The sequence below is a fragment of the Bolinopsis microptera genome, chromosome 6 (genome assembly GCF_026151205.1).
Source record: "Bolinopsis microptera isolate Bmic1 chromosome 6, MBARI_Bmic_1.0, whole genome shotgun sequence".
Lineage (NCBI taxonomy): Eukaryota > Metazoa > Ctenophora > Tentaculata > Lobata > Bolinopsidae > Bolinopsis > Bolinopsis microptera.
The window spans coordinates 11392054-11404159 of record NC_087077.1 but is presented as its reverse complement, the minus strand read 5'-3'; the positions used below and the strand labels follow the sequence as shown (position 1 = coordinate 11404159).

General features: G+C 37.4%; 3 protein-coding genes across 3 annotated transcripts; 2 read left to right on the top strand and 1 right to left on the bottom strand.

Annotated features, from left to right (window-relative positions):
* Positions 1–2176: 2176 nt before the first annotated feature.
* On the top strand, positions 2177–3109 carry LOC134817392 (uncharacterized). Its single transcript, XM_063826532.1, has one exon. It carries the CDS (start codon positions 2177–2179, stop codon positions 3107–3109), a length of 933 nt encoding a protein of 310 aa, XP_063682602.1.
* Positions 3110–3719: 610 nt separating this feature from the next.
* Positions 3720–4905, bottom strand: LOC134816378 (adenylate kinase isoenzyme 1-like). The gene is made up of 4 exons (XM_063825200.1): positions 4716–4905; positions 4414–4553; positions 4046–4223; positions 3720–3921 (listed from the first exon to the last, which is right to left on the bottom strand). Exons 1-4 carry the CDS (start codon positions 4891–4893, stop codon positions 3842–3844), a joined length of 576 nt encoding a protein of 191 aa, XP_063681270.1. The 5' UTR covers positions 4894–4905; the 3' UTR covers positions 3720–3841.
* A 4980-nt stretch (positions 4906–9885) lies between these two features.
* Positions 9886–11970, top strand: LOC134817391 (uncharacterized). Its single transcript, XM_063826531.1, has 2 exons — positions 9886–10382; positions 10614–11970. Exons 1-2 carry the CDS (start codon positions 9886–9888, stop codon positions 11968–11970), a joined length of 1854 nt encoding a protein of 617 aa, XP_063682601.1.
* The last annotated feature ends 136 nt before the right edge of the window (positions 11971–12106 follow it).

The following is a 12106-nucleotide window of genomic DNA, read 5'->3' as shown; positions in this document are numbered from 1 at the left end:
AGGCACCTGAATATGGCGATTTTGGGTTTTTTACCTAATTTCGTATAACATGCTGGCGCGTATTTTGCGCAAATTTCTTACAAACCTCCATATAACTATTTCTTATTCCTGTCATCTTTAACATTGAATCAGAATGTTTTGAACTTAAATGTACCTGCTGAATTACTTTCGAAAAAGTCTTAATGCCTGGAAAACAATAAAGGGGATATAATAGTATAGGGGGTAAATAGTATCGTGAATATAAGGGCGACGGTAATGCTTGTCAGCATTGTGATCAGCCAAGCGAGGAGGGGGTTTCCAAATTACTACGCTAGCGTAATTTTGACACAATAAATAATGCTATTATGCTATAATGCTAATATGTGTAAAACTGATTATACGGAGGGGATGGTTAAAAATTGATTAAAGAGTGATCACGTAATTATATATGTACAGTCCGTACGTAAGTGGGGTTGACACGTTACGGCTTTTACTTTCTTATTGCGCACGAGTTATTAACATTTTTCTATTCATAACACTAACAATAACACTGCGAGTTGGCGTTTATTGGAGGTAACGTGGTGTGGTACGTGTAGTACTACTATAGGTTCACTGGTTTTTTTAATTGTATCGGCATGATCGCCTTCTCATGATGACGGTGTCTTGTTGCTTTCTGTATTGTGTTGTACCTTCTTCACAGACATTGTACCATAAGTTTGCGATTTTACCCGGAGAATATCAGACTTATCATTTCAAAACCACTTTTAATCGATTCTACGGTCAAAAGTACGACTAGAAAGGTATATCTGAAGTCACTAGCGTATCGAGCAGAAAATGCCCGTAAGAGCTTCTACTATTAGTATTATGTTCAATGTTTCATGTTTTGTGACTAAAATATATCCGGCGTTTTTTGGAAATCGATCATCAAATTTTTGTTGAGGCCGAGGCCTAAATGAAAATGTTGATCACTATAACATACATACACTTATAGCATAAGGTTGAAATGTAATTATACATCGATCCTGAAAATTTCATGCGAAAATATCGATCGGCAGTTAAGTTTTTTTTTTGGGGAAATTGCCTTCTAAAATTCCGTTTTTAGCATGTTTTGTTAGGAAGTAAGTCAAGCTACTTCTTTCTATCACAGATCATTTATCTCCGAAAATGAAGTAAGTCCACAGACTTCCTTGACACACGCTGTAACCCCTTTTGAGCGCGTGCACGAGAGGTATACAACGTGTAGCAAAGACTTCCTTATCTCAAAAAATTTTCAAGATTTTCTCAGAAAAGGAAGTAAGTCCGGACTTACGTCCTTCTCTCAGAAATTATTTGGGAAAAACCGCGAACATAATGTTTCTAAACTGGTACTTATTCCTTAAGAATTGCATGCAACAACGTTTCCATACATTAATGTGTAGCTCTATGTTGTAGAGAATTTTCTACTGAAAATTTGATACCAATATTGCCATATGTCGAAAAATTGTACTCACTTCCTTTTCTGAGAAAATAGCAGAATTGTTATTAAATATTAGTTATTTATATTACTAATACTATTACTATTAGGACGTACTCAGGCTTTTGCGTTTACAAACACGAAAGATGCGGCGGAATGGCAGGCTGAGCGCCGCCCATTGAACAAATTTCCAAATAACTTCGAAACAAAATTCTCAGGTAGTACTAGTACATAGTAACAGTTAACATGTCCCGAAATTACCTCGTCGAAGAGAAGAACTTTGTGAAGATCTATTTTCCTATGTGGATATTCATAATAGGAGGTTATGGGCTCACCCAAATTGGATCTGCATATTTTGCAGGACAAATGGGTGATGATCGGCTGGCTGGAATCAACCTTGGCTTGATCATACCAACAGCTACGATCGGAATATTTATGATAGGCTTTTCGTCAGTTTTTGATGTTTATGGACCTCAGTTATGTGCAAGGAATGAACCTAATGAGCTCGGAAGATTAATGGTGAAGGTAATTTTCCAAGGACTTGTTGCTTTTTTGGTGTGTTTGGGTCCTTTCTTTGGTATAATTTACTCTATTGATTTATTTCCCACTGGAAGTGTAAGCAAAACTGGCGACACAAAGAACGTGAAAAAGATCGCTAAAACTTTCATGGTGATGATGATTCCTTCTCATTTAATCTACTATGTTATGGAAATTATTCTCAAGTTTTTCACAAATCACCGAGCAATGGTGTATGTTTACACAGTATCCGCGCTTCAAGCAGTTCTATATCTAGTTCTCTGCTACATATTTGTAATCCAGATCGAGATGAAAAGTCACGGTATTGTTCTTGCGATAATACTTAGCCAAATTACCACATTGGGGTGCTGTATTTTCATTTTGTTCAGCAAGAGGACAGAATGGCATCTGAACAATCTAATGGACAGAAGAATCTTTAACAATTTCAAGGAGATGTTCATGATTGGATTTGCAGGTGGAATGAACCAAGTCTTTGCTTACATAAGTTATGCAGTTGCTCTTTATCTTAGTCAGATCGGAGGGAGAGTGGAAGTGGAAGTAGTTGGTCTGTCCTTTCAGTACGAGAACTTCTCGTGGGCAGCCTCGGTAGCCATTGCTTACACTTCAGCCATCCAAGTTGGCAATGCAATAGGCGGGAAAAAAGTTTCTGAAATCCGTTTCTATATCGGACTTAATGGACTTAATCTGATGGCCGAGCGAGTACTGTTTCTATTGTTTATGCTAATTAGTCGACACTGGGTTTTCAGAATGGTTACAGAAAACACCTATGTTTTGTCCTCTGCTATGGACTCTAGCTATCTCTACGCAGGAATTCTAACTTTGACCAGCTTACAGGAGTTTTTAGGAAGGGGTGTGCTCATGGCTTTTGGAAAAGCTAAGATTGTCTCGATTACAGTTATATTGTGCACAACTCTAATTGGAGTCCCGATCATGGTTTTGCTGTCTTTGTTCACAAATCTTAAAGAGAATGGTCTTTTCCTCGGAATATTGTCGGAGAAGATAATGGAGATTTTGGTGTTTGTCATCAGCATTTGGAGATTGGATTATAACGAGGAGATCAGGGAATGCTCAAATAGATTGGAACGAGAGTCTGGGGATAAAAGCCGGGAAAATGAAAATGATCTGCTGGTTGAAGGTTAGACCGAGACGAAAATTGGTAATATTACTGAGGAAGCACCAGGATAAAAGCGGAAAGATTATATGCTGCTAAAGACAAAGGTTACTGAGACTATATCAGCTGGCATGAAAATGTTGGGACCTCATAGTTATTTAAGGGAACTGATTTTCATTGTAATCTGTATCTAAAATGAAATGAGGTTTCTTGTTCCCTGAATTCAATTAATGAATTTGAAGAAATAACATGACATAAGCCTATCGTACAAATATTATTATATTAACATCTCAAAACATATATAATTAGATTATGTATAATGAATAATTAGAAAATGAAATGGCAAAGTTGGTAAATTCAAATACAAAAAAAGCATTTAAACATATTCAGTTTTAATACCAATTGTTTCTCACTTTCAACTTCGGTTTTTTTAATTTGGCCGTTTCTTTTTCTTCTTTTTTCTTCTAAGTTGCATTTGTAATCGTAATTGCATAAAGTATATTGGTGCTCTCCTTTTAATGTTGCCGGTGGAGCTTTTATTTTAAATTCAAAACTTTCAATTTTAAAATTTGATACATATTTTTGTTTTAATTTTTAGATTCATCTCTGATATCCTAAGATATTCCCAAATAAACTAAGAATAACTATAATATAATCGGTGACAACATTAACTTTCCCAAAGCTTGATGTTAATTATAGATGTTCAAAGAGTCGCAAGTGCTATTTCCTATAAGTCGGGTAATTTCAAAGTCCACTAGAAATCAACAAAGTCCAAGTCCTTTGCAGGTATTGTCGAATATCGTTTGTTTGTCAGCTTCGGCAGACACATTGACCAACCGTCCTGAAATACAGATTGAAATTTAACTATGTAACATATCGGTCATCTTACTAAATAAAAGTATAATATCTTTTTTAATATTAAATCGTCGAGATGGTACACAGTAAAGCAAACTGAAAGTATATACCTGCAGCCTTGTAATGTTCGAGCACAGGTGCTGTAGCCGTCTCAAAAGTAACAAGACGTTTCTTGATCGTCTCAATGTTATCATCCACACGACCAGATGTCAGGGCCCGGGAGAGGAGGCGTTTTGTCATCTCTTCTTGGGAGCACTCGAATGAGAGGACGTATGTAGCAGCACAGATCTGCAGAAAGTGGCTTGGTTGGTATTTGGAATATTTGACGATTTAAACCCCGACAAATTCATCTTGAGCCCAAAACCCGCGTTATATAGGGGAATACTGTACCCAATTACCGAAAATGGAGCGAGGGAATATTACACTTTCAAATATTAGTCAAATAATTCATTTACTAACCAACTAATAAATAAAATACCTTCTCCTCGAATTTTGTGGCCTGCTCGATCTCCCGAGGGAAACCATCAAGGAGTATAATCTTATCAGGATGTTCAGCGAAGCTCTTATCAACAGCTTCCCTCAGTAACTGTATCACCACGTCCATGCTCACCAGCTTTCCTGAACAAAGATATTATAAGCAACAACAATACTGACAAATAGTGCAATTTAATTTGATAAAGGACTTAAAAATTAGTTTCAAATAGTTGACCCATAGTTACTTTACCAAATCTAGCATTGAACACGACAACAAGAAACAATGTATTTAAATAAAAGCCCCACCTTCAGCCATGGTAGCAGAGAGGTTTTGGCCTCGCTCGCTTCCACTCGCCACCTCCGCTCGGAGAAGATCCCCGCTTGAAAAGTGAGCCACACCAAACTTCTGAACCAACATTTCACACTGGGTACCCTTGCCGCTCCCTGGTCCTCCGATAACGAAACATATCTTTGGGCCTGACATTATCCTACTGGGATGCCTAGTGTGGGAATGTGAAATGGAATGAGGAAATGAGTAGGATCAATACTGTGGGAAATTAAAATCCGAACAAACTAGTGTAGAGTATAACTATAACTATAAGCTAAAATACACATGCGGCACAGAGAAATAAGAAGTATCTTAAGGTGGCTCAGCTAGTGGCTGGCAAGAAGACACAAAACTTTTCAGGTTATATCCACGGAAGCTGAAGTTTACTGAGTCAAAATCAGAACGTGAACAGTCTGCTAATCAAATTTCTTAGTGAAGTTCAGGCTTCTGTACAAAATGAAGCATGCACTTTTGTGAAAAAGTCAGAGAAACAAATATTTTGAATCTTCAGTGGCACACATATCACATATCACATGCATGCAGTCACTGAGTCACTTATAACTTTATAAATGAAACTTGAAGCGTTTGTGGCTTGGCGCTGCCGGATGAAAAAATCGCTGAAAATTTCATCTTCTCGGTATATCAGAAGGCAGAAGCCAGATTCATTTCACGTTGACAAGAAATATTAGTACGTTCATATATTGAAGCAATACAAATAGCTAACATAAAAATGCTATTTAAAGTGTAACATGTAAGCTGTGTTTGAACAGCAGGTTGAATTACATAGTCTACATATTTGCACACATCCGGATTCATGAGAACTTGGCATCAACACTCGAACAACTGCATAGCTCCAAGGCAGTATACGGCATGTTAAGAATGTGATCACGTGACCGAGGTTTTACGAATCAAGGTCACGTGATAGTAATAGTGGTCACGTGATAGTAATAGTGGTCACGTGACCTTATTTATTCCTTATATGGCACAACTTAATTAGGTGCAATTGATCGGCTCTTAATTCAAATTGGGACTATAATCTATGACACTATGAGTATGACAGACCTATAATTACCTAATTTAATTAAATGAACTATATCTCAATGCATAATTTGATGCCTGCGTTATAAAGAGAACGCTTCTCGGAATCAGCGAAATGAACAGAATAAAATGCTGAATAAATACACAGAATTCATGGTCAATCGATAGTTCCTAATCCTACAAAGCTCAATGAAAGTGTCTGCTGAATGTGTGACTTTTTTTCCGGAGGCGCAAAGAAGCCATGGAAATTCTTTCACAATCCATCGTCACACAAACAACCTACAATTTGCACAGCGTTCATAGCTGTAAAATGTCGGTGAGTGCAACTTTCAAAGGATGTCATACTAATTTATTGGATTAAATTTGTACTGTAAAAATAAAAAAGGGGTTACAACGTGTGTCAATGAACAACTGGTAAGTTGAGTTAATAATAAGCACGCAGATACATACTAAGATACTAATTACCTACCAACAGGTCGCAAACCACTTCTCACTAATACATAATAAGAATAACCGCACGCGTCGCACACCACACGAAAATAAACCTCATGCAGACCAATACAATTGATAACAACAGTACACGTTTACTTTCTAAGCAGTACCAATTGTAATTGAGGTCCACGTTTTCTATAACAACAGACTGATGCGTTTTCTTTAGTATGAACGAAACCAAGTGAACGGCTTTGTTTTAAATGACAACAAGTTATTTTAATTCTTCCTCAAGTTCAACTGACAGAGACAGTTGTCAGTTAAAACATTTGTCAAACAGAGCGAACAGTTATGTAAAACATCAGCTAATAAAATAATTAATAATAGCTGCTCGCACAACTCATTCGAAAGTGCTGTTGATAAATCTGACAGTGAGCAATGACATTCAAACGATAAAAGAAAACACCAGCAGAACTTGTCAACTCGAAGAGAAAGAAACAAGCCAAGCCGCAGGCAATAACATGCAGCGATAGAGCTTCACAGTCCAACATAACACTATTCCAGCTTTCTGCAAGTAGCCATGATACTCTGGCAGTATGTTCTGCTAACACCGGCAAAAACGCAGGTAATTGTATTAAAGTGCGCACTGTGCTTGTCCGACAGAGCACTATTAGAGTCGAACTATCAACACCTCCAAATGCCAGGAAAAGGGCGACATTCTCGGCACGTGTGCCTGGTTGGAAGCCTGTGTTCCAGCTTTTATTTGCAGTTTAACATGGCTGCACTGTAGTTAAACAATAAACGTTCACAAAACATGGGCTACAGTCTAAATGTTGAGAACATGCGCCTGTACATAGTAGGTAGTCAGGTAGTCAGGTAGTGCTTGAAGAAGTTTGTCTTGTTCATGGAAACAACCATTATCAAACGAGATGGTTATGGGTCGTTCATATATTACTGTGTAACTGTAAGGGGAGGGGGTTTGGAAATACTAATGCTAGTGTAATGTGAACACAAAACTATGTGTAAAAGTTATTGTACACGTGCTTTAACATAAAACATTGGGAATCACATAAACTATACTGTGATCATACCAGTGTGAAATGCGTTGTTTTATAAAGTCCGGCCCAGATAAACAGGAGAAGAGCAGTATTAGAACTGGCCAAGTCCTCTTTAATCTCACTTTAATCCCCTTTAATCTCACCTGCGACTGTCTTGTTTAAGCAAACAAGACAATTTGAATGCGATGCCTCATGACTGTCATATTATACTGGTTAACACTTAACAGTGAGTCTGCGAGTTGTTCACATAATATATCTGAGTTTTAGTAATGTAGCTTTCTGCTCACAGTCGAAACTCGAACCCTTGCCCTCATTTACACGGAAAAACTAAAATAAAACACAATCGGTTATTTGATCAAACAAGTACAATAATCTTCTGATGAAATACAAATACACCTGAACTACAAATTGTTCTATATATTTAACTAAAAAACAGGTCAAATAAGATTAAGAATGGTAAAAATTGTGCAATTGGAAGAAGTTAATTCTTTTAAATGATGCTCTTGTTCATAAATACACTTATGCACGACATAAAATCCATCAACAAAAGTTTCCTATTTTATTAGTCGAGATATAGCTCGCGTCTGGATAAGCAAGCTTATCAGACAGTAACCACATGTCACTAGTTATCTTGCAAAAATAACCACTAAAACATTAAAGCTATTATTTGTGAGACGTTTAGAACTTATAGACCTCACAAAGCACACACAAACTGACATATCATCAAGCAATTCTCAAGTTCATGCTGAGAGCCACCACACGATGCACAAGATAAGTTCGTGTTGGAATTTAGTGAGTAATGAAGTAAAGCCACACTACCGTGAAGATGTCTTCAAAAACGGAGCACTACCAGCCAATTTCAGAGCACAACTGTGACATTCGCTAATGTAAGATGGCAAAATTGCAGTACTTCGTGTGGCCTCATACTGCAAGTCAAGCCGAATTTATGTTTTTGTACAGAAAATGGCGAGCAGAAAAACGCTGTCCTTGAACACGTTCAAATTGTTAAATTTGAAATGCCACACTGCTTTGTGTCAAGATTTCTACAATATTTATATTATGGTTTCCATGGTTGGTAAAATGAGCTCAAATCAAAGGCGGCAAACTGCCAAAATAATACTGATATTAAGTACACTTTGTTACTCTATCATGCCAGCTGAATTTACTATTATATGAGGCATACATCACTATTTCTAGAATAATACCAAGGCTAAAACAGCAGGAAATAAGTGAAGAATTGCGCTAATACGATTAAGCTTTTAAGTAATAAAGTAATAAAGTTACAAAAATTATCTTGTGTCCCGCAGCTCACAAGTGAAATATTTGTGGCACTAGGTTTGATAAGTTTTATGCCCCTTTCCAAACATCTGTTTTGGCATTCTTTTTTCTAAGAATAATAGAAAATCTAAGTGATAAACTACTTGTACTCATCGCTCTCAATATGTAGTGGCTGAAAATTGAAAAAACGTTGAAACCCAAAACCATTCAAGAAAAATCGAGAAAATCTTACAAATCGTAACCCTGAAGTCTTAAAAGAATCTGATTTGACACCAAACTGAACAAAATTAAAATAAAAGCACAAAAATATACAGTACAAAATCCCGACCCTCAAAAAGCTTACAACATCAACAAAGTTTCAAAAAAGGTTATCCTCTTCACAGTTATTCGGTTTTTAGCTAAAAAATCACTACGGTATTACAAGTATACAGTTTTATTGAATATAATACTACAAAAAGTTGTCTTATCTGTGGTCACTCAAAATAAACCACCAAAACACCAAATCATCGCACACAAAAAGCACACAACAAACACAGTGATACAAACCGCATACAATCGTGTATTAGTTCTTTTATTCAAATTTCTGATTGTTTCTGAATAGACTCAGTGAAGACAGATTCTAATGGAAATAAATAGCTGAATAACGTATCGACATTTCTACGTCATACTCATATTCTGAAATAGTATCAATTCAATTATAACGATCAATATTCACATTACAAATTTGACGACGAAATTTATTTCAAACAAAATATATAACTGTAAAATAGTTATCAACCGTAAATAGTTTTTAACGAAATCGGAGCAAATATGAACATAAAACTGACAACATTTATCAAATAGGGCTCATCTGAAAATTAACGAATAGCGTGACGTTATACAGGAGATAAAAGATTAAAAGAGATAAAAGAATTAAACGAGAATATTACTATTTACACGTCACTCAACTAAAAACTGTGTTAGATTGTTCAACTCTGTTTTATCGTTGAGTGTTGGTTTATTTTCAACTAAAAATCGGGCTTCTTTAATCTTTCTGTTGATGAGTGATGTTCCTCTATCTACGATTTGAAGTTTAAGTTTTGGGGGGCCTTTGTGCTGAGGGTGACTTTCCCTGTAGTGCTTTGCTAGTGGCTTATCTTCGTAAGATTTTGCTGTTGGATTTGCCGCACTACGGTAATGCTCGTCGAACCTGCACTTGATCGGTCTGTATGTTTCCCCACCATAGTTCTCGGTACAATTGTCTACTTCGCAAGTGATGTGGTAGACGGTATTAGTTGTGGTGCATTCTCCATCGGTTAAAGCTGCGCATGTTCTGCAGTTTGATGTACAGGAGAATATTGCTGCAATGGCCATTAATGTGCGTTGGAAAGAGTTATTCGCTAACACCTACTCAACTAAGACGCTTAAACAACATTTGAAGAACATTGCACCATTCGAGCAAACTTACACTCGTGCTCCACCTCTAGCAGACACTACCGTCGAGAACAAATTGGGTGCACTTCGACGAGATCTGATCAACATCACCAAGACAGCTCAAGTCACACCCAATCTCACTCCAAAACAACGAACTGCCCTTAGAAACCTGAAGAACAATGAAGACCTTCAAATTTCCGTCGCTGACAAAACAGCAGAGTTTGTAGTAATGCCTAAAGAAGATCACATCAGGACAACTACAACTCACCTCAACAATGGAAACGTCTACAAGAAGATCGACATACCACAGGATAAACTGGGCAAACAAAAGTACATAAACAAGTTAACTAAAACTCTAGAAGACGATGTTAACTCAACATTCAAGAACATTGCCAAGAGTCGTAATCTCCCTCAAGATGTTACTAACCTGTTAATGAGCCATCACACCACCCTCGCTACTGCAAGAGTGATGCTTAAAACCCACAAATACACAAGTGATGAGATCAAGACTCTTAACCCTGACACAATGAAAACTAGACCTATTGTTTCAGGCTGCAACTCCCCTTTCCACAAAATCCTTTGGTTCGTCTGTCACATTCTATCTCCTCTGATGAATCTAGTACCTTCTCATTTGAAAAACACTCACGATTTTCTTTGAAGGATTAAAAACATCACACCAAATGATCTGAAGAGTCTTACTTTCTTTACAGCAGACGTCGAAGCTTTATACACCAATATCAACGTACTAACAGCAATAGAAGATGTCATGGAATTTGCCAAAGAAAATAGACAGTCAATCAGTACATACGGTCTCCATCTCTCTGATTTACAAGAACTACTAGAGACAACCCTAGGAAAGTCATATTTTGTCTACAACAATCAAGTCTACCTACAGCTTCTTGGATTGTTCATGGGAACCAACCCTGCACCTATACTAGCTACTGTCAAAATGTGGAAACTGGAAAAACTTTCAGTCTACGTAGACCTGAGGATAACACTGCCCACCTACAGCAGGTTTTACGACGATCTAAACGGAGCCACCACCAACAGACGAAAAGCTCAGCAACTGTGCAACCTCATCGAACAACAAGATCCTGACAAACTTATCAAACTAACTGTAGACTACCCTGACAATCAGAACGACTTTGTTCCCTTCCTCAACACGGAAATAAAGATCGACTCAGATGGAATAGTACATTCTAGACTCTACAGAAAACCACAGAAAAAGCCACTCACCCTCCACTACAACTCTCATCATACAACACGTACAAAGAATGCTACTGTTGAGAGTATGTACAACACCGCAAAGGCAGTCTCTAAAAACAGAGAAAACGAGAAGTACTCAGAAAAGATGATAGATAAACTTCTCATCAACAACGGCTACACTGATAGAGTCTTAGAAACCATAAAGAACAAGAGAAAACGTAGAAAGAGAATTAATCAGAACGTACAGAACAAAGACCAAGACGGAGCGATTCTCAAACTACCCTATGTCAACGAAGCTACTAGTCGCAAATACAGAGATGCTGTCAGACATAGTGGACTCCCCATCAAAATTGTCGAGAAACCTGGACGGAAACTGAAGGATCTCCTTACAGACTCCAGACCCCTTGACAAGAAATCCTGTACAACATCAAACTGCAGAACATGCGCAGCTTTAACCGATGGAGAATGCACCACAACTAATACCGTCTACCACATCACTTGCGAAGTAGACAATTGTACCGAGAACTATGGTGGGGAAACATACAGACCGATCAAGTGCAGGTTCGACGAGCATTACCGTAGTGCGGCAAATCCAACAGCAAAATCTTACGAAGATAAGCCACTAGCAAAGCACTACAGGGAAAGTCACCCTCAGCACAAAGGCCCCCCAAAACTTAAACTTCAAATCGTAGATAGAGGAACATCACTCATCAACAGAAAGATTAAAGAAGCCCGATTTTTAGTTGAAAATAAACCAACACTCAACGATAAAACAGAGTTGAACAATCTAACACAGTTTTTAGTTGAGTGACGTGTAAATAGTAATATTCTCGTTTAATTCTTTTATCTCTTTTAATCTTTTATCTCCTGTATAACGTCACGCTATTCGTTAATTTTCAGATGAGCCCTATTTGATAAATGTTGTCAGTTTTATGTTCATATTTGCT